This window comes from Salvelinus sp. IW2-2015, linkage group LG1 (genome assembly GCF_002910315.2).
Source record: "Salvelinus sp. IW2-2015 linkage group LG1, ASM291031v2, whole genome shotgun sequence".
NCBI classification, from domain to species: Eukaryota; Metazoa; Chordata; class Actinopteri; order Salmoniformes; family Salmonidae; genus Salvelinus; species Salvelinus sp. IW2-2015.
This window is the reverse complement of record NC_036838.1, coordinates 3,685,138-3,708,407: the sequence shown is the minus strand read 5'-3', so window position 1 is coordinate 3,708,407 and position 23,270 is coordinate 3,685,138. Positions and strand designations below refer to the sequence as shown.

General features: G+C 42.9%; 2 protein-coding genes across 3 annotated transcripts; one reads left to right on the top strand and one right to left on the bottom strand.

Moving 5' to 3' along the window:
• On the top strand, positions 1 to 11,097 carry LOC111982699 (tensin-4). 2 transcript variants are annotated; one of them, XM_024014393.2, is made up of 13 exons: positions 1 to 127; positions 2,676 to 2,945; positions 4,909 to 5,254; positions 5,471 to 5,817; positions 5,951 to 6,046; positions 6,299 to 6,430; positions 6,930 to 7,022; positions 7,580 to 7,657; positions 7,821 to 7,883; positions 9,465 to 9,636; positions 9,767 to 9,835; positions 10,015 to 10,041; positions 10,170 to 11,097. In XM_024014393.2, exons 2-13 carry the CDS (start codon positions 2,687 to 2,689, stop codon positions 10,300 to 10,302), a joined length of 1,815 nt encoding a protein of 604 aa, XP_023870161.1. In that variant the 5' UTR covers positions 1 to 127; positions 2,676 to 2,686; the 3' UTR covers positions 10,303 to 11,097. The 2 variants fall into 2 exon arrangements, with proteins under 2 accessions (XP_023870161.1, XP_023870103.1); XM_024014335.2 differs by having other exon boundaries at positions 4,894 to 5,254.
• A 270-nt stretch (positions 11,098 to 11,367) lies between these two features.
• On the bottom strand, positions 11,368 to 22,447 carry LOC111972749 (keratin-like protein KRT222). The gene is made up of 5 exons (XM_070448122.1): positions 22,418 to 22,447; positions 21,350 to 21,570; positions 18,659 to 18,918; positions 17,152 to 17,254; positions 11,368 to 13,558 (listed from the first exon to the last, which is right to left on the bottom strand). The coding sequence occupies exons 1-5, from the start codon at positions 22,445 to 22,447 to the stop codon at positions 13,327 to 13,329; spliced, it is 846 nt and encodes a 281-aa protein (XP_070304223.1). The 3' UTR covers positions 11,368 to 13,326.
• Positions 22,448 to 23,270: the final 823 nt, after the last annotated feature.

Sequence of the window (23,270 nt, the reverse complement as noted above, 5' to 3'; positions counted from 1 at the left end):
TGACAGTAGGAGGAGTYGGGAGCTATCAATAAAAGCATTCTACTCTTGGATTAATTTACTTTGAAACCTCAGGGATATAGACAACCCCTTTCCTTAGACATTGAGGACAAGAGAACAGCAAAAACAGGTAAGATACCTCAACTATATTTCAGTATACAGAATCTCATACGTGACGGAGATTAAGAATGCATTTAATTAGAATATGTATACTGTGTTTACTTATACTTCTGTTGTTACACTTTGGAGAAAAAAATKGATTTATGCAAACAAGTATCATAAAACATTAGTACTGTATTCATCAAGGATAGATAATTGTGTCTTTCCAAATGTTAGGGTAGTGATTTTTCAGTAATAGACATATCTATTATTCTTATAAGTATATTGTGGTGAAGGTGGGTCAGGACCTCATGCACACGCTACCTGCACATAGAGATTGGACRTCCTTCGCAGGGACGCAATCTAATGCTACAACCTCATGCTACTGCAACTACAGTACGTGTTGCCCCCAAGGCTGATAGAACGATGTTGAAGTGTGTCACATAACAGTGAGCCTCAGGCATCAACTTTCCTCACTCTGTCTGGAATATGGAAATAGTAGGCTACTGTACACTACAGCAACACTAAAGGGGTCTTTATAGGGCCTCCCGAGCGCACAATTGGCCCAGCATCGTCTGGGTTAGGGAAGGGTTTGGCTGGGGTAGCCCTTCATTGTAAATAAGAATTTGTTCTTAACTGATTTGCCTAGTTTAATAAAGGATAAATAAAAATAAAATAGGAAGCAGTTCTTAGATGTAACGTCTGCACATCTTTTAATTGCTGTAAATACCAGTGGTAAATCAGGATAGAAAACGTATGGTCTCTGATTGCTGTATCAGCAATGGAAGTGTTGGGGGGTCAACAAGGGTTGTGTTGTCATGGCGACTCCCTCTGGCCCTGTGACTCACTGGGTGCCTTGCCCTGTCTGAGACGAGGGGGAGGAGGGGGTAGATTCTATCTCCCTCTTATACACTCCACACCCTTCCTCTGACTGCTTCCTTTATCCCCTCAACTATCACTGTAAGCAAACCTTACACTTTCTCAAGCGATTGCGTCATACTTCTAGGTCAAATATGTAACTTTCAAAATTACTATGGCCCTTACCTATACTCTTGCATATGTGATGCTGTAAAGTTAACCACAGTATTGGTAAGCAACTGGTAGGCAGAAAACCTGAAGAGAAGGATATGAGTATTTGTTAATCGCCAGTAGCTGTTAAGCCAACAGTAAACAGGTCTCATATAATTAAGTATTACTCATATTTAGATGCAGCTCCTTTCACTGGGTTCACAAAGAGTTGACCTTTGTTGACAATACTATCAACAATACAATGAAAGTTTGTGGAAGGTTCGTATAGTTCACGGGACAGCTGCAGGTCTATTGAGACTGGGAAMGGCTGGGTGGAGTTCACACAATGTGGAAGAGTGATATTTGAACTTAATTCACTCAAGATAACATTGTGTCACGATAACAATGTGTGTGAATCCAATGAAAAAGCAATATGATGTGAATCATAAAACAAACGCGTAAATCATCTACAATATCTGAACTTGTAGTACTGAGCCTTCTACTTGGGTTCTGTTGAATTGCAATGTCCTCTAACTGACAGCTTTTACCTAGTAGGCAACTCTGGTTGAAATTACGTTCCTTACAACAAGACAGTTTTAATAAATGTTCCCTGGTGGGTTACTAAACATTTGATCTGTAATGGAGATTTGTATACATACATGTACATTTTAGCAAAGTGTAAATATAACTTGTACAGTAGCAAGGGTCAAGTGTAGGGTAGGCACAGCTGTCCTATTTAGGTCAGTTTGGACACAGTGTAATATCCGCCATTCATCCCATTGACACACCAATGTTAGTGATCTCGCCTATGCTAATCAAATCAAAGTTTAATATGGGACGTGGGAACGAAACCAAATAACAACTCAAAAAGCACTGTAACAGTAATCCAAATTCAATCTATATGTACAGTACCAGTCAAAAGTTTGGAAGCACCTACTCATTCCAGGGGTTTGCTTTATTTTTACTATTTTCTACATTGTAGAACAGTAGTGAAGACATCCAAACTATGAAATAACACATATGAAACCAAAAAAAGTGTTAAACAAATCAAAATATATTTTTATTTGCGATTCTTCAAAGTAGCCACCGTTTGCCTTGATGACAGCTTTGCACACTCTTGGCATTCTATTAACCAGCTTCATGAGGTAGTCACCTGGAATGCATTTCAATTAACAGGTGTGCCTTGTTAAAAGTTAATTAGTGGAATTTCTTTCCACAAAAAAAAAAAGCATTCCAGCTGAATCTGGTTGAGAGAATGCCAAGTGTGCAAAGCTGTCATCAAGGAAAAGGGTGGCTACTTTGAAGAAACTAAAATATAAAATAAATGTTACACTTTATTGGTTACTACATGATTCTATGTGTTATTTCATAGTTTTGATGTCTTCACTATTACCCTACAATGTACAAAAATAGTAAAAAATAAAGAAAAACCCTTGAATGAGTAGGTGTGTCCAAACTTTTGACTGGTACTGTATATGCACCGGATGAATTTACACAATATGTACTAAGAATGATATTTAGAGCAATAGATATATTAGAGTGAGTTAATCCTACTGGTGTGTCTGTTTCAGAGAATTACGTGATGCCTATAGTTGGAGTCATGTCCCACATAATACCCAATCACATTCTGAGGGTGGGTCAGAGTACCTGCCTGGGCTCCGCTCATGAGGCGGCTCTGGGGTGCAGTCCGAGCGCCATGATGGACCCCAACGGGAGTTGCAGTGAACAGGATGACCTGGACATCTCCCTAGATAACCTGAACCAGCTCATTCTGGAACTGGACCCCACGTTTGAGCCCATGCACTTCAACAARAGGTCCCAGTCCAGCAGCCTTCACACAGGTAGGACAATGAGTGAGAGGGCATATAGAGCCCAATARTTATTCATATGCTGTAATATAGGCTAGGCCTATTTACTTTCTTTCAGTACAAGCTCACATGCTTTATTTAAACTGTAGTTTATCTACATATATATTTTTGTTATTGATATTTCTACGTAGACCTGTCAGGAGGCCTGCGCCTACTGAATTACTTTCGGTCATTCAACTCAACAGTTTTGAACATAGAAAAATGTCAAACTTAGTCAATGAAGGAGTTTAGACCTAGGGTACTTTTCCATCGTAAAACATGGCTAGAAACATCTGCAGTTACRTTGGCTGGAGACCAAGCCTGAGAACCTTGAATAACAACTCCCATTGTGCCCCATTCATGTACCCATGGCCCGGGGCTATGTAAAAATCCACCCATAATTTCACATCAGTTTAATGTTACAAAATAGAGTACATTTGTCTGGGGTTACTGCCCAGACAAAAAAACATACCACACCCAGAACATCTGAGGCAGACACACAGTGGTGCTTTAAATACAGTCAACCTTTAACAGTCACTGTCTGACATGGTCTGAACTGAAAAACAGAAGTGAGCACAATTWCATATATAGAAKTATTCATTCTTAGACAACCAAAGAACAAATGGCGTGGGATGTACTGAATGAGGTCACAGTAATTGTGATGGATATATTTACTGTTACTACCTACTCATCAATGGATATCCCCCTTAGTACTTGTCACCGTTCCACGTTAACTCTCGTCACTACATAACAGTGACCCGCCCGTCTCACTCACCCTGACCACAGGACACCTCACCTCAGTGGCATGGGGCAACAGACTCATCTATTTCAATAGGTTCCCGCCGTTACTGACAGGCGGGTAGATCATACAGTCAGACAGAATTTTTGGGGGACAAGTTGAAACTTATCTAGGAAATTCTCCATGGCAAAGTACTGCATTCTCACCCTCACAGCAGGAACACAGTGTTTGCTTGGTGTATTTGAATAGGGAGGGTTGGGACTCACTTGAACAAGTAAAAGCCTGCATGACGTGGAGGAATTTCAACCTTCTGTCTTTAGCCTCCCAGGAAAACACTTGTGTGGTATACACTGAGTATACAAAACATTACGAACACCTGCTCTTTCCATGACATAGACTGACCAGGTGAATCCAGATGAAAGCTATGATCCCTTATCGATGGCACTGGTTAAGAATGGTCCACCACCCAAAGGACATCCAGCCAACTTGACACAACTGTGGGAAGCATTGGAGTCAACATGGGCCAGCATCCATGTGGAATGCTTTCAATGCCTTGTAGTCCATGCCCTGACGAATTAAAGCTGTTCTGTGGGCAAAAGGGGGGTGTAACTCAATATTAGGAAGGTGTTCTAAATGTTGGTATACTCAGTGTAGTATTGACATAATAAAGCCACGCCCATCTAATACAGACACACAGCCATAGAAGGGAAAGGAATGGGATGTATGAGTGAGTACACGTATGAGATTAAACGAGTCTCCACAATCTGCTCTGACTGTAGAGTATGTGGGTCTTGAAAAGGCGATACATTTTATCTGTAACGGCACGCAATGGATATGATTTTTGATCATAAGAAGACTATTTCAACACTTCTCATTCATATTATGGGGAAGGAAACGTTTAAGACCTCCAATTTTAAATATGTGTGATCACTTCTCGTAAGTGACTGTATAGGAGAACAAATACCACGAATTGTGTGACGTATTGCTTGCCGAAAAGGGAACTTCAGTTCATTCACTGGTTAAGCCACTGAACATTCCTTTCTCACGCTTCTCTTGGATGTTCTTTCTCTCCTCTCAGATAACACAACATTAACGATATAAGAAATTGCATAGACCTATTAGGTTTTCCAATCCCTTTATCTATTCGATATTTAGCACCATTTGCTCCAACTTCCTCTGGSGTACTCCCTCTCTCCTCTCCAGATGACTTCTCTCCAGATGAAGACGTCTCCAACTGTGTGCTGGTCCCCAGAAGCTGTTCTCCAAGGAACATCTCCACCTCCTTCTCCTCCGTCTCCCCCTCCTGCAGCATTCCCATCCCACTGTCCTCTGCTYCTGGCTCCAGGTGCAGCCCCCAAAGCTCCCTGGTGTTCTCTGATGCCTCCTCTCGCCCCCCACTGCCGTGTGGAAGTGTTGTTCGCCGGCGGCTGCCCTCAATGCAGGGAGGCGATGTGGGCATGTGTTCATCCCCGGTTACCCTGCGCATGTCACACTCTCACAGGAACAGTGCCGTCTCGATGCTCTCCACGTCGCCCGGCTCAGAAACCAGTTACATGATGGGCAGGTCAGACCCCTTCACACTCTGTTAATACATGCTTTTGGAAATTACTTTAATATCTTAGTTTTATGCAAAGATAATGGCAAGTTAGACCAGCCTTGACTCCATAGAGCAACACTAACTGGTGTTGTCACAGCTTGACACTTGAAAGTTCTACCAATCCCCTGTCTGGACTCCACAGTGCCGTAAACATCTTCTCTTCAACTCATCTCTCTTCCACAGCTATCAGTCATTGCTCAGTGACAGTGAAGGCGACAGCCCCGAGTCTGTCCTCCTCTACCGCACATCCAGCTCCTTCAGCGACGTGTCCAGGTCCTCGACCAGGCCGTTCACCAACAAGCCTTTGCCGACCGGCCCATCACCACTCGGCCACTTCCAGGGGATCCACAGCAGCCCTCACAGCAGCCCTGCCTCCCTGGCCGGTTCACTGACAGACATCCCTGTGGTGTTGGTCAACGGAGCTCCAGAGCGGGAGCTCAGCCCCCAGTCACCTCCAGAGGCAATGGTCCCAGGCGTACAGATCAAGCAGAGACACAGCTCCAGGCCATCGTCGCCATCTCCCTCTCACTGTGAGTCCTGATGATGATGATCCTCGTCAATCTGTTTAAAATCTAAAATCTCTGTCCAGTGCCCTCTGCTGGGAAAAGGTTTGTGCGTATTCAATAATAAAATAATGTGCATTTMATTTTCATGGTCCCTTAGCTTTCCAAGGCCATTTCCAAGGCAACCAGCACTCCATGAAGTTTGTCATGGACACTTCTCAGTTCTGGTTCCGCCCACACATCAACAGAGTTCAGGGTAAGCATTTTGAGAAGAAATGGGGAGCCAATATATTTGGCCACAACTGTATGTACATTGTTGCATTTTATGTCCTATATTAAGTTAAAGACGCAAAGCGAATGTATGTTTAAACAGAAAACCAAAACTTATCTTAGACTAAAATGAATGATTTTATTAATACTCGGTCTACAACAATGACAAACAATGGTGACTCTGTGGGGATACCTCTGCACTGTCTGAGCTGTATCTGTGGTACCTGTGTGATTGTAGCTGAGGCCATAGTGATAGATAAGGAGCCGGGGACCTTCGTGGTGAGAGACAGCACRTCCTTCAGAGGCTCCTTYGGGCTGGCTATGAAGGTGGACCAGGTGCCCATCAATATATCCCCTACTGGCCAACCAGGTAAACAATCCTGAAGTCCTTCTCACCATTCAACACTGCTACTCAGAATAACCACACACACACACACACACAGTCCTATAAACAGAGTATACACAACTAAAGCACACGATCAAAACCAGTGTGTCTTGAAAAGACCTGGTAGGACTTACCTAACTCTCTCTGCTGCTGACTTGAGTGGGCATGTCTGTCTGTCTGTGTTTATCYGCTCATTACTCATAATGTCTACCTCTGTGGCAGTGCAAACACTCCATAGCATTTAATTACCAGAATGTTATTATAGTGTTTAAATCCTGGCTTCTTATATCAACAGTAACTATTATCAATATTATACTATTATCACAACACCACATCATCAACAATACCACAGTCACAGTAGAATCAAAGGCATCTGTCCGTATGTTGTCTAACTGTCATATCTCATATCAGATTCATTCACAGTAAATACTACACTGCCTATCTGCCTTGTCTCTTTTACTGACTCTTGGCTTCTTCATTGTAGCGGAGGGCAGCTCAGAGCTCGTGAGGCACTTTCTCATTGAATCGTCGGCCAAGGGCGTCCGTATCAAGGGCTCCTCACAGGAACCATACTTCGGTAAGAAGTCAACTTTGTTCATTCATAGTGTGACAATCTATCAATCCCATACTTCTTTGTTTACCATGAATGAACAATCTGTCAATCTTGACAAAAGGCCCACACCCTGGTTTAGGAGAAGCATGAATCACAAGACTTGAGTCAGCCATGTCTGGTCGGTGTCCTGAAAACTGTGAGGCAGGGGGATGGAGCTGATTGCTTTTCAGGGTTTGGAGAGATGTGGGCTTCTATCCTATGTCCTGTAAGAAAGAAAGTAGATTAGATTTATATTGGCTGTACCGCAAATCAAACAATCACACTATAGAAAAACAACAGTTGAGTCTGATTGTGATAATCTATGTAGATCTCAAACACATTTGTGATGTTGAGGTTGCTTTGCTGTTGCCTTGGATCATCAAGGCTACTCTGATGCATGGATGTAATGCCATGACTCAGAAAGATCACCCACGCCCTCTTGTGGACATTCCTTGAAACAACATTAATACTTTATCATTTGATATGTATATTCAACCACTTTTAGTCAAAACAACAGGACTGTGTTTTGTATCCCCTTGCAGGTAGTCTGTCTGCCCTGGTCTTCCAACACACCATCACTGCATATGCCCTACCCTGCAAACTTCTGCTCCAGTCACATGGTATGCTATAATAATTTAACAAATAGCCTAAATCTATTAGGCAACAAGCCACATGATGTTTACATAAATTGTATGATGATGTGAATAATCGCATATTCCACATATAAGACAACCTTTTTATTAATAAAACCAGGCAATTAAATGGTATCTGTTTGGTCTACAGATCTGAACAAAGGACAGGAGGGAACAACTGACAGGTCAGCACCAGAAGACAAGACCAAGACTGGTGAGAATTGTGCCCCCAGTATTCATCATTAGGTTATCTAGTTGTGGTATCAATTTGCCAATCAGCTAGCTAGTTTTATATTATTCTGTCTCTAAAGAATAACATGCAACATCATTTCATGAACAAGTTTGGTAGGCCTTAATGGTGACTGCCTAAAGAAATAGTCCAAGCTAGCTAGCTATAGTAGCCAGCGTTTCATTGTAATATTAGCTAATTATCTGTTAATGGCTTACCTGAGTAAACTGGCCCTTACAATAAATACTGCCGTTTTGAAACTGCAGTAAAAGAACAGTAAATGCAGTTGACTGTGGTATTTTGKAAGAAAGAATTGCAGCATACTGCAGTTATACTGCAATCTTTTCCCATATAGGGTAAACATTTCTGCATTGTTTATCTTGAACTTGTTACAGTTCAACTGTTATTTTCCCCGTAATATACTTAAGGAACATATTKAAATGTTTACAAAGTTAGCGAACGGCATCTTCAGGTAAGCCGTGCAGAGATTCCCTAAATACACGCCACTTTGATACAGCTCCGACTTTGGTGTAGTAGGTTAGGGTTAGCGAAAATGCTTTCTAACCTGCTAAAAAAGTCACTTGAATCGAAGTGGCATGTTTTTTAGGGATTCCCAAGCGGTGCATGCCAAGAAAGCTCACAGGTGAGGTGACCACCTGACCTCTCGCGACTCCCGCTAATTATCTGGATCATGGCRGTATTCTTGATACAGCCAGAAATGTGTATATCATCAAATCAAATTTATTTATAAATCCCTTCTTACATCAGCTGATATCTCAAAGTGCTGTACAGAAACYCAGCCTAAAACCCCAAACAGCAAGCAATGTAGGTGTAGAAGCACGATATTGACGAAATACCTATGTCTACTGCTCAACAATGAATTCGTTGTCCACAGAGCGGAATGGCGTGCTGTCAAGTTCCCACCTAATCCTCTATTTGGATTGGTGGATACACTTAGTTATTTAAAAATTATTTTGAATATTCGATGAGGGGTATTGACGTCAACCGCCTGTGTTCAATGGAGAGTGAGATTCTATGCTCGCCTCAATATGCATAGACCGTCTCGAATTTCAACAGGGACAACTCTATAAAGTTTTCTCAAAGTTGCCAGGATGTCACGKGAATCACACTTATATCAGTACACTCGTAACAACCTAAACGTTATGAAACTTATATTTGATCAAATAAGCCTCACGTATCAAAATAGCAATTAATGTTTATCTTGACTAAATTCAACACTCTCATTGCCTCTCATACAAAACTCCTCACCTGCTTATTAATTAAGAATCTGCTTAACGTGGAGTGCAACACAAGCTTCAACAATGTCACAACTTCTTGCATTAAATAATTGACGCTACATTATAAACAGTCACAGTAGGCTACATTGCACACAGCATTTGGACTCCTATAATATTTAGGAAATGACTGGTAAGTGTAGAAATCTGCAGTGCAATGTAGTGGTTGTCCTCCTGTCCTACATGCCGCAGTAGACAGCTGTGATAAAAAGCATCACACTGGTTTCTCTTCTCTCAAATGAATTAATGATCTTCCTTGTCTTCTCCCTAGCTTGCAATTTCCTCTACCTGAGTGCTATCCCCACTGAGATGTTGACAGGGCCGTGTGCTGTACAAAAGGCTGTGTCCTCCACCTTCACGATGGCCCAGGGCACCATCACACCCACCATAGTCAACCTGAAGGTGTCACCCAAAGGTGTCACTTTGACAGACATCCAGAGAAAGTAAGAAAAATATGGAATTTTTCKGAATTACATTTTCTTTTGAGCATTTAACGATGATCAAATTATGGTAATGACTTGTAAGACCTTTCTTGATTAAATGAAATCTGATGAATGTGTGTGTTCCCATTAGACTCTTCTTCAGACGTCATTACCCTGCACACCTGCTCAGCTACAGTGGTGAAGATCCAGACAAGAGACTGTGAGTTGATTCTTTCAAAAGCTTGTTTTKAAGGGCCCTGAGTTTTTCCTGGTAAGGTCATGTTGTCAGGAAAAACTCTGGGCCTACAAATCAGAAATAAAGTCMACTCTGATTGGAYTGTTTCCCTGTCCATTTTAAACATYGTTTTAATCTCTAAATTCTACCACTTATCTTCGCAGGTGGCACAAGAGTTCCAAACCAGCAAGGTAATGTTCTTCATTATTAGATAGCTTCAGCATGCATATGCGCATTTTATAATAGGTATGATTTTGTGAAGGAAAGCTAACAACGATGTAGGCAAATATCCAACTTTKATTATTTTTCYCCCCTCCAGGATATTTGGTATAGTGGCAAAGGGCACTGAAGCGGGTATGGAGAATGTGTGCCACGTCTTCGCAGAATACGACCCTCTTCAGCCCTGTAATCCGACCATTGAGTTGACACAGGGCATCATTTTCAAACCATAACCTCACTCTGTCCAGTTTGGGAAGGTGAGATAAGACAATATCACCAGACTGAATGCCGGAAACCCTTTAAGTCACTTCCGTCAACGAGGGCGCCCAGAGCCAGACCTGATACAGATACTCTGATGTGTCATAAAGACACGTAACAGGGATTCCTGTAGCATGTTGCAGATCTGATGACCCACTGAGGCCAAAAAGCTTTATTTCCACCAAAGCTAAGACTGTGGTGTCCGTTCATAAAAATGTGGTACCCCAATTAATTTCATACAAGGTAGGAAGATACTGTAGATTTCAAAATCGATAGGTCATAGATGTTGCAAGCTATAACATTTTATAGTTTGGATGGAAAGGGTTCCACAAAGTACACTGCTGATGAACTRTAGATCAGTACCTTATTTAATAGTCACCCCCTGGTTATGTGGAGGGCACAGTAACTGGAGCTATCTTAATTTCTACAGGAAATTGTGAWATAAATCTGTAGTAGTTATCATAACGAGGTTGAAAAGCACTAGAGGTTCATTAGATAAGTAGAGATATCCTCTCAGGGACAAATTCTAACTTGAGATCCATGTCACTTGCATTTTGGCCCAACTCTCCCATTTACACTAATGCATGAGAAAATGCGAGTTATGGGCATGCAAGTTAGAATTCGGCCCTAATATGGGTAATTTGATTATGTATAGCCTATTGCTATGCTTCAYGACAAGAATTATATTTTTTCCTGCACTAACTTTATCATATCTATTTTCTCAGATGTTGTATATTCTTGTGTATTAAATACAAAACGTATCTATTTCATATTTTGTCATATTTATTTGATATTTAGGATAGTAATAAACTTAAAGTGACAAGAGTGTTTGTGTCTTGGCCTKTAATGGATCTTTAATATCCCTGCAGGCTGCACCTATATCCAAAACACATACCTGCCAAATACATGAAATATTCTGGAAATACATAAAATAATCTGACTCTGTGGAAATACATTATCTGAAAAATTCGCAGCATTTGTACAAAACCCATGACTAGAGAAATATACTATTCTATATTGATAAAAAAAACTACTAAAGACAGCGTTTTTGGTGTTTTATTTAAATGAATACATTGTTAGATAAAAGCATAATTCTTCATTCTAATGTTAAAGAGCCCCAAAAACGAAAAGAAGATTTAGTCCCAAGTACTCCACGAAGCAGAGCAAATCAAGCGCATGAAGAACTGCAAAGAAGATAATTGTTTTTAACATTTGTACACAGGAGGGACCCAACTGCAATGCACAATGGTATTATTTTCACATCATATATTTGGTGCCAACTCAAAAACATAGCAAAAAAATTAAATAAAGATATTGTCTTATAGAGTGTAATCAGTCATATAGATATTATGTATACGACACAACAACACCAAAATAAAGCATTCAGGATACTGTAAAGCAACTATTTACAAATACCGCCCCCTGCTGGCTAAATCAGGGTATATCTCTGCGATACAAGTGGCAGGGTTAGATTAGAACAGGGCTCTCCAATTTTTGGAGACCTRCCGTCCTGTAGGTTTTCGCGCCTATCCTATTCTAGCGCACCTGATTCTAATAATTATCTGGTTGATAAACTGAATCAGGTTAGTTACAACTGGGGTTGAAATGAAAACCTACAKGAGGGTTGCTCTCCAGGAAGAAGCMTCACTGCAATTTCGGGTCACAGTGAGCAGTATGGGGGAAATAAATAGCTATTTTTTTTTACTGTACATGTCTATCTTCGTTGCTTTGTTTTGACTGTGGCCATATTGTCCATATATAGATAATATATAGACTACAGTTAATTTACATCATTATAAGGAAAAAGCAGGTTTCAGCCATAGGCAAACTCTCAGTGCTGGGTTGATCCATGACAGCATAGCAAAACCATTAGCATTTTACACACAGCGAATTGAGAAGAAAATAACCASCCTTAAATAGTCCACAGTAGAATGCCACATACAACTCTGATGGCTCAGCCTTTTTCCATGTTTATATTTTTCACCACCTGTATAAATTGTTAGTTGTTACTGAGGGATGGTTGGATTATACATTTGTTAAATGTGGTGACAACAGTGAGTATTATACACTGGTATGATGTATTATTGACCACAGGGGAAATCTCTTTAACATGGCATGTTGTCACATTTACCTTGATGGCAAAATCATAAGTAGGCAATATGACTTTCTACTTTTATACATGATTGAGAAATGCTGATATATCAAATTAATGGCATTCACTTTTCTGAATCACACATTAACCTCTCATGTATGTGGTTTTGTATGGATGTCACCAGGATGGTTTGGTCATGGGGGTTGCAAAATGGCTGCTGGTAATGCTGATGTCACAATGATGATTGTGGGTGATAGTGGAGTTGCAGGAGCTTTGATGACATGACAATACCACTCTGGTCAATGGCTAGGTTMAAAATATACAGGTTAATACAAGAGGATTCTAATTAAGCAATAAGGCCCGAGGAGRTGTGGTGTATGGCCAATATACCGCAGCTGAGGGCTGTTCTTATGCGCAATGCGGAGTGACTGCACACAGCCCTTAGCCATGGTATATTGGCCATATACCACAAATCCTGAGGTGCCTTATTGCTATTATAAACTGGTTGCCAACATAATTAGAGCAGTAAAAACAAATGTTTTGTCATAGCCGTGGTGTATGGTCTGATATACCMCAGCTGTCAGCCAATCAGCATTCAGGGCTCGAACCACCCAGTTTATAATATTTCATAACTCTTTGCAATTCATAACACCAGCATTGCTAGTTAGCAATGGCGCTAATAGTTATTAATGGAGCTGGTCGGTCCCATATTTTCGAAAGCTTCCGCATGGAATTACTTCATTGTCTTAACCTTCCCATCTTCAACCTAGGTCAATGGGAAGCAATGCTGATCTCATGGTGATATCACAGTCAAGGGTAGGGATGCTGTTGCCAGATCACAACATTTATGAGGGAGGCAATTCAATGATGATATCACCTATCAATGATAGGTGTACTGTTGCCTCGACTATACTGTTGCCTCGACATTTGCCGCGATGGTGGGGATACTGCGGGACCTCTTCATCACCAGGCGGACCTCCACGTCAGGCAGGCTGTCCTGCTTGGTCTGGGCGCAGCCCTCATCCGCCGCCGCCATGTGCAGGTCGAATCGTAGCGACACCGACTTCTTCCGCAGCTTGGGGTTCCCCTTGAAGAAGGAGCCCTCCCACTGCTTAATCACCTTGTCAATCCTGTCCGTCCTGGGGGGGGGGGGAAACAATGGTTGGGGAAACAATGGGTTCGGTTTTAAAATGCAATAGATGCTAGACTACAACTAGACATGTAGACTACATGTATATAAACAATCAAACAAACCATCCTTTACAAAGCTGGTGTTGTGAGTTGTACCCTGGCCACAGTAAACCTGGGGTAAATTGTAATACGGTATCTCTAACTGATGATTAGTCCTATATGATTGTATGGGTGGGACTTTTACAGGTATAGGTATAAGTCAGAGAACCCTTCCCAAACACACACAAGGATTGTACATACCTCGTTAACAGTTAATTGTGATAATGATCTAATTCAGAGTCAAGGAAAGTTACGAGATGACACGGTTAGTAAAACAACTGGGCGACGAAGACTCTGAAAGCAAAAATATGTATGCGGCCATCCCGGCCCATCCCRGTTGGTACGGTGTGTGGTTTTAACACCAGATGTGTGCACAAAKAATTTAGGAATGACAGACGCCGCTCCCTCTTGTCTCCACATCTAATGGAGCTCATTAAGGAATGTCTCTCAATGAAAAAGATTCCCAACAACCCCCAGACCGAGAGCTCATGACAAATTTATGCCACATTTCGCAACTGAATAAACTGCTGTTAATCACTCCTGGCTTAGGCATGCAGAGGTACTTCCCTGTGGTTGGGTGTGACTATTGGTGTCATCATTAGTCTAACAAAGACAATACACAGGGAAAGGTGGTTCATGTGAAAGATGTGTTCAGCTGCTACCTAAAGTGSTAACACTTTGTCCTGAATTATACTTAGAATACCTCATTTGACAGTTTGTAAACATATCCCATAATAGTCTCTTGAATAACGTCATAAGTAAAGCATCCCTGCTCCCTTCATTGTAGTTGACACTCTCTGACACTAAGGAACGATTACTTTTCACACTGACTGAAGCAGGCGGTGACATTGGGTCAAAGATCACGATTAATAGGTCTGATTAGGGATGTGGTGATGACGAAATTTTGTCAGCCGGTGATTGTCAACCAAATAACTGCCGGTCTCACGGTAATTGACCATTAATTAACATAAACACATTTAGCCTCTGCTGGCTTCCACACATAGCTTACAAGCCACTGATGCAGACCTTTGGAACATCTACATTTTAAAAAGTCTAATAAATCCATGTAATATAGCCTACACCTTAACAATAAATCCATTCTTTATTTTAGACAGGTATAAAGAAACATGATATGAAGATTTATTTTGTCTATTTCACAAGAACAGAATAGCAAACTCTGAGTTGACCTTATGTTAGACCCTGATCTGGCTATGCCATATAGCTATGGGCTACACTAGTTAATTTAGCAGACAAGACTTGCTTAGAATTCCATGGCATTATTTTATATTATTTTATAGTATGACGAATACAATGGAACAAAGCTGAATAAAATATAAATTATATTTTCTCCAAACGATTTGAGGGAGTGCGCACATGCAGCTATTCTGTGTTGAGCGGTTAACAAAGAAATAGGTACTCCTATATGCTTAATTTAGAGTTATTAATGTACATTTAGTTGTTCTACAAACGTTGGGCTATAYGTTTTGATTTATAATACATTGTAAGGCTGCATGACGCCACTCTAATGATGATTTGAAAAAAGTTGCTTGAAAGGCATGAGCTCTGTTTTGTTTTTATGCACAGGCTGTACACACTTCATCAGTCTCTCATTCAATTTGAGGCACTTGATAATGCCTAACATTTCCCGGCGGCATCCCCTTTGTGTGACCGTAATGCACCGTAACGGCAACAAAAAGCCATGCTTTATGTGGCCGTTGTGCCCTTGGGCTAAATACTGTATAATAATTATAATTCCCTTCTCCCTAAGTGCTGCGTGCTCCGAAGCACTTCTCACTTACATGGCTCTCAATCACATGATCAGGTCTTTCTCACAGGCTGCAAGTGAAGACAGACACATCGGGGACGCAACTGCACACGTCCTTATCCTTGTCCATATTTACTTTTTGTCAGCCAACAAGATGACTAGGCCTAACGACAAGCAAAAGCACTAGCCTATGTGAATCTACTATCCCCCATTGTCCAAATGTTGACATATTCTATTCTGTGCAAGAAATACATATTCCAAACATAGTCTGGGACAGTTGTGGGATGTGATAGATTCCAAAATAATGCAACCACTAGCATCAAAAAAACTTTTTTACGCATTGAGGCTGACGCAACAGATCAGAACGTTTAGCTTAAAATGTTGATAATCTATTAGGCTGTTTCTTCACATTATAAGCACAGCAAACACCATTATCAAAAGTGACCGCAAATGCGATTATGCATGTAATGCTTTTATTATTAATGTGCATTTTTATGATGAAAAGGATCTTCCCCAAACTTGAAACACACTCGCTGCTTATGTATGCCAGTTAGGCTCTATACCCCTTGTAAAGTGGATTAATGTGCTTCATTTTAGGAAGTTATTTGGCCACTTTAGTTTTGATACAAATCGTATCAAAATATAGGCCTATGGGCAAGGCTACATGAGGTGTGTGACTATGGTTTGAAAAAGATGAAAAAAAGACATAGTTTCTTGCCATACGCTAGGCATCATTCACAAGTGATGATATATAATTCTGTGATAGGCTAATATTGTCACCCATCAGACTATTCTTGATTTAATCTTGTCTTTCCATATACTAAATAATATACACTACTGTTCAAAAGTTTGGGGTCACTTAGAAAAGTTCTTGTTTTTTAAAGAAAAACACTTTTTTGTTCATTAAAATAACATCAAATTGATCAGAAATACAGTATAGACATTGTTAATGTTGTAAATGACTATTGTACCTGGAAACGGCAGATTTTTTATGGAATATCTACATAGGCCATACAGAGGCCCATTATCAGCAACCATCACTCCTGTGTTCCAATGCCTCGTTGTGTTAGCTAATCCAAGTTTATATGTGCTTTTCTTTCAAAAACATGGACATTTCTAAGTGACCCCAAACTTTTGAATGTTAGTGTATGTGTGAAATTTGTTTTGATTCAGAATGGACTATTATTATGCACGTGTCAAAACAGAGGCAGGGGAAAAAATACATGTTATCTGTGCACTTATCTGTGCACATGTTATCTGTGCACGAATGGAGGACGCTTTTCCCGTGGTACATTTTTTTATGCCAGCCAGGTAGGCTATACTGTTGTGAAGAGAAGCAATGTGCTTAATATTAGGAAAGTTGAGAAATAAATATAGTAGGCCAGGCCTATAGAAAGCTGATGGGATCCTCTTTTTAATAGAGGCCATCACTCTGTTTTCTCACACAATTGCATAGCCTATAGAAATGTTGCGCAACATGAGCTCGTGGGCTCTCATGAAGTGTTTGATTACATTTATATTGATGTCAGAGTGATTAGAGGGACAATAGAGTGCGGAGTACCAGGCAGTTAGCAAGTTTGGTCGGCTACTAATGACCATCAGCAGCATCAGAGCTTAGAGAAGCCTAATTACCGTGACTAAACGGTCATGTGGAATTTGACTGCCCTCATGACTTGTGACCGCCAGTGTGGCGGTAATACGGTCACCGCGACAGCCCTAGGTCTGATAAATACTTACTCCACGGTACCAGTGCCCTCTGCACTCTCCCTCACCACGTTGCCTTGGAAGATCTCCTGGGTCTTCACTGTGGAAATCCTCAGATCATTGTCTCTCTCTGGCTCTGCACACAAAACACATACTCAAATTAAATCAAATTTGATTGGTCGCACACACATACACTACATGACCAAAAGTGCGTGGACACCTGCTCGTCGAACATCTCATTCCAAAATCATGGGCATTAATATGGAGTTGGTCCCCCCTTTGCTGCTATAACAGCCTACACACGTCTGGGAAAGCTTTCTATTAGATGTTGTAACATTGCTGCGGGGACTTGCTTCCATTCAGCCACAAGAGCATTAGTGAGGTCGGGCATGGATGTTGGGCGATTAGGCCTGGCTCACAGTCGGTGTTCCAATTCATCCCAAAGGTGTTCGATGGGGTTGAGGTCAGGGCTCTGTGCAGTCCAGTCAAGTTCTTCCACACCGATCTMGACAAACCATTTCTGTATGACCCTCGCTTTGTGCACGGGGGCTTTGTCATACTGGAACAGAAAAAGGCCTTCCCCAAACTGTTGCCCCAAAGTTGGAAGCACAGAATCGTCTAGAATGTCATTGAACAATGTAGCGTTAAGATTTCCCTTCACTGGACCTAMGGGTCCTAGCCCGGGCCATAAAAACAGCCCCAGACCATTATTCCTCCTCCACCAAACTTTACAGTTTGCACTACGCATTGGAGCTGGTAGCGTTCTCCTGGCATCCGCCAAACCCAGATTCGTCTGTAGGACTGCTAGATGGTGAAGTGGGATTCCTCACTCCAGAGAACGCATTTCCGCTGCTACAGAGTCCAATGGCGGCGAGCTTTACACCACTCTAGCCGACGCTTGGCATTGTGCATGGCGATCTTAGGCTTGTGTGCGGATGCTCGGCCATGGAAACCCTTTTCATTAAGCTCCCGACGAACAGTTATTGYGCTGACGTTGCATCCGGAGGCAATTTGGAACTTGGTAGTGAGTGTTGCAACCGAGGTCAGACGATTTTTATGCGCTATAMGCTTTATATGCGCTATACGCTTTARCACTCGGCGGTCCCGTTCTGTGAGCTTGTGTTGCCTACCACTTCGCGGSTGAGCCGTTGTTGCTCCTAGACGTTTCCACTTCACAATAACAGCACTTACAATTGACCGGGGCAGCCACAAGAGTCTCAGAAATTTGACGAACTGACTTGTTGGAAAGGTGGCATCCTATGACGGTGCCACTTTGAAAGTCACGAGCTCTTCAGTAAGGCCATTCTACTGCCAATGTTTGTCTATGGGGATTGCATGGCTGTGTGCTTGATTATATACACCTGTCAGCAATGGGTGTGGCTGAAATATCCAAATGTGTATATATAGTGTATTTAGCATACTGAATGTGTGTGTGTATGGTACTCCTGCCTGATTGTGTGTATACGAGTGTGTATATGACCATTAACACGAATATGTGTATACCATTCTGTTTGTGTATGTGTCTGACCATGTCCCCCACCTGTAAGGATGACCAGGCTCTGTTGCCTATGCAGAGTTAGTGCAGGGCTCTTCCTCAGGCCGTTCTCTGTCACAGACCACCGCTGAGGTCTCTCAGGCAGGGGCTCGGACAGTGGCTCCTCAGGGGTCACCGCGGGGTCACTGAGGCCRTTCTCCTCCACTCCATTCTCTTTGGGCTCCTCCCCTATGGGGCCTGGCTCTCTTTTGGGGCCCCTCCAGCGCCGCAGCCCCATGAACTGTCCGTTACGCCCACCTGGGTACCTGTGAATAGATGAGAAAACATGGTGAGTRGGACTCAATGGCATCTGTGTGGGGGGGACACTCCTTCGGCAGCTGTCTCAGATGCTGTCTACATATTTGATGGATAACTATAGCCATTTCTGTGCACTCAAAGAAATTGCGTGGCGGAAGGATATCTTATAGTGCGGTCAGCACATCCGAATCATGATATGACAGAGCAGATTGAATCAATACAGAGCCTGGCATCTTGAGTTGAGCAAGTGCATTGTGATCTTCTGAGAATATAGATATAAATCCAATAGACTGGGAGAAGATCGAGGAAGCATCATYGAGCGCCATCTTTCTCAACCTGGATGGTCATAAAACTAGATAATGCCGGGCACCTCCCAGATAAATAAAAGGTGGTAATGAAAACATAATTATGAGCCTGCTGGGGTGAGTGTGCTAAATTGAGGGACAGATCTGCRATGTACAAACATAATGGCCGTGAACTGTCTGTGCTTGAAAACATTCGTGTGACTAGCCTTTGAATGCCTCAGTGATGATAATTGAGTATTATCTTTAGGCTTGTAAATTGAATGGAATCTTCCCTAATAAATGTTAAGAGGAAACAACATTAAAGATCTGAGTGAATGAACGCCTTGAGGTGAATGTGGGGATGTCTGGTACAGAACAGCTGGCAGTTTAAAACTGTCTTATATCTGTACATACAAATCAGAGAAATGTGTCTGTCTGTCTGCCTGTATGTCTGTCTGCCTGCCTTTCTTCATGTCTGTCTTCCTGCCTGTCTGTCTGCCTGTCTTCCTGCATGTCTGTCTACCTGCCTGTCATCCTGCCTGTCTGCCTTCCTGCATGGCTGTCTGTCTGCCTGTACTGTATGTAGGTAAATACACTGAGTGTACAAAACATTAAGGGCACACCCTCACAGTTGTGTCAAGTTGGCTGGATGTCCTTTGGGTGGTGGACCATTCTTGATTCTTGAAACTGTTGAGCGTGAAAAACCCAGCAGCATTGCAGTTCTTGACACAAACCTGGCACCTACTACCATACCCCACTCAAGGTTTAAATATCCTTCTTTAACCGGTCTCCTCTCCTTCATCTACACTGATTGAAGTGGATTTAACACGTGACATCCAATAAGAGATCGTAGTTTTCACCTGRATTCACCTGGTCWGACTATGTCATGGAAAGAGCAGGTGTCCTTAATGTTTTCTACACTCAGTGTACATTAGCACAAGTCTGGGGAATTTCCAGTAACCAACAGTTTCGCTATTATATTGAGTCACCGCCAGAACATCTCTGTCTCAACCTGCAATTATTCTTGATTCTCTATGCAGATAAGGCTTTCTTAAGCTGCAACAGTAAAGAAAGTCATCTGTCACACTCCTCAACAAAAGAGAAAGACAACACATAAATGTAGCTGTTTTGACAGAGAAACAAAAGGGTTAAAATAAGAGGAATCCTTTTTTAAATGAACTTCATCCTTTAAGCTCCTTTTGGACGGTTTTGGATGTTTAATTTAATTGAAAATGTTTGAGAACAAGGTGGTGCTTTTTTGATGAGGTTCTGACTGTCTGAATGTGCATGGGAAACAAAAGATGGATCATTATAGGCGTGGGACGCTCATGGGAGAGTTTTTATAGCACGTTTTCATGTTCTGTTAAAAACAACTGGGGCATCTTCATTTCGTTTCATTTGCAAACTAAAGGAGAGAGTTCATGCAACTTAAAAGGGTCTCCACCCTTCCTCATGTCCTCACAGATCCTGAGATCATCTTTCTCCTACTGACTAATGATTCACAACCTTCACTTTCGATCCCTTTTCTTTAAAATGTATAGTGSCCTCAAWAAGTTTYTCTAGCAAAATACCTTCAAGTTCCTTCACTGTCTCGTTAAAAAAACTTCACTGTGATACAATTTCTGTTTGGACATTTTAATGTTGTACGAAAGCTTATCCTGCCTGTTAATTTCAGCCATCTTCATTCTTAATGCAGAAGTTCATTCGGGTCATGCAATTTTATACCTCTCATCGCTTTATAGTTCTTATTTATAGTTCAGGTTTACGGTTTTGGACRAAGACCTGCCAGCTCATTGCTGTGAATATGCCCTGTAGCTTGAAACGGTTTAATATCACAATATAACGTAATACCTGTATATCAGCTACCTCACCCTTAGTAAGTGTGTATTCATCTGTGAGCATCTATGTCTGTGTAATTTACCAGAAATCGAATCTGACTCAGCTGCTCCATTCTAGAGTAAAGCCTTTTGCTCTGGGGGTTACAGTTACACATCTCAAATCTCAGGAAAGGTTACTCATCACCATGTAGTTCACCAAACCTCCTCTGCTACAYCTGCCCAAGGATCTGTCCCAAATGGCATCCTATTTCATTTTTAGTGCAACATTTTTGTTGAGGGCCCATACAGCCCCTGTCTGTGACCGTTAGCCCCCTCACCTGCCCTCCTCGCGCTCCAGYAGGCGCCTGTAGGTGGCGATCTCTTTCTCCAGCCTCATCTTGGTATTGAGCAGCTGGCCGTGGCGCTCTCGCTGCGTGGCCAGGCCGCCCCTCACCTGCTCCAGCTCGCTCTCCAGGCCTTGGATGACCTCTGACAGGCCCTGCAGCTGGCTGGAGTATTGACGCTTGGTGTGGTGGAGGGAACTCTCTAGACCTTTCTCCTGGGGAAGGGAAGGATGGGGGAGAGAGKGTGGACAGGAGAAAATSATGTGGGACAGAGAGAGGAGATAGGGAGCAGGTGAAAAGGGAGAGACTGGCAGAGGAGATGGAGAAGAGAGGGGAGAGGAAGGAGAGAGAGGGGGAGAGGAGATGGAGAAGAGAGGGCAGAGGAGATGGAGGGGAGAGGAGATAGAGGGGAGAGGAGATAGAGGGAGAGGACAGAGAGGGCAGAGGAGATGGAGGAGAGAGGGGAGAGCAGATGAAGGAGAGGTGGAGAGGGATGGAGGAGAGAGGGGAGAGGGAAGAGTAGAATGACGCGAAAAGGGGAGAGGGGATGGAAGAGAGATTGAGAGGGAGATGGAGGAGAGAGAGGAAAGAAGAGCGGGGAGGGAGATGGATGTAGAGAGGAGATGGAGGAGGAGGGGCAGAGGAAGTTGGAGGGAGAGAGTGGAGAGGGGAGAGAGAGGGGAGAGGAGATGGAGGAGAGAGGATAGGAAGATGGCAGAGAGAGGGCAGAGGCAGAGAGGAGAGAGGGGAGAGGAGATGGTAGGGGAGAGGAGGATAGAGGGCAGAGGAGAGAGGGCAGAGGAGATGGAGGAGAGAGGGGAGAGCAGGATGAGGAGAGAGGGGAGAAGGGATGGGAGGAGACATTGGGATGAGGATGGGAGAGTAGATGGACGAGAGAGCGAGAGGGGGATGGCGGAGGAGGAGAGTGGAGCAGGAGAAATGGAGGAGAGAGGGAAAGAAGAGAGGGGAGAGGAGTAGAAGAGAAGATGGAGGAGAGAGGGGAGAGCAGATGGGAGTGGGAGGGAGATGGAGGAGAGAGGGGAGAGGGGAGAGTAGATGGACGAGAGGGGGAGAGGGGATGGAGGAGAGCATTGGACAGGAAGATGGGGAAGAGGGGAAGAGAGAGGGAGTAGGAGTAGAGAGGAGATGGAGGAGAGAGGGCAGAGGAGTTGGAGGAGAGAGTGGAGAGGGGAGAGGAGATGGAGGAAAGAGGGGAGAGGAGATGGAGGGGAGAGGAGAGGGAGAAAGGGGAGATGAGAGAGGAGATGGGAGGAGAGGGAGGGAGATAGAGGGGAGAGGAGATGGAGGGAGATAGGGAGAGGAGATGGAGGAGAGGGAGAGGGGAAAGAAGATGGAGGGGGTAGAGGAGAGGAGATGGAGAGAGAGAAGGCGAGAGGCGATGGAGGAGAGGAGAGGAGGGGAAGAGGAGATGGAGGAGAGAAGGGAGAGGAGAGGGGAGAGGTGGAGAGAGGGGAGGGGGAGAGAGGGAGAGGAGATGGAGGAGAGGAGAGGGGGAAAGGAGAGAGGGAAAGAAGATAGGAGAGGAGATGGAGGAGAGAGGGAAATAGCAGGATCAGAGGATTAAATCATTGTAAAAATGGAGAGGGGAAGAGAGAGCAGAGAGTGGATGAAGAAGGTGGAGCACAGCGATGGAGAGGAGGACAGCATAGAGGGGAAAGAGGGAATGATAGAGGAGAGGGTGGATAGGAACAAAAGGTGATGAGAGGATGACACAGAATGTGGAACAGAAGAGAGAGTGAGAGGGGATGGGTAGAGGGGGAAGAGGCAAGAGAACAAGTGTGAGAGAATCACCAATAGTGTTCAGAATCAATAAAGATGAATGTTCTCCAAACTCTACTGATCCATTACTGGGTGTGTGGCAGAGACAGAAAAGTACTGTATTGTCTGCCGCAAT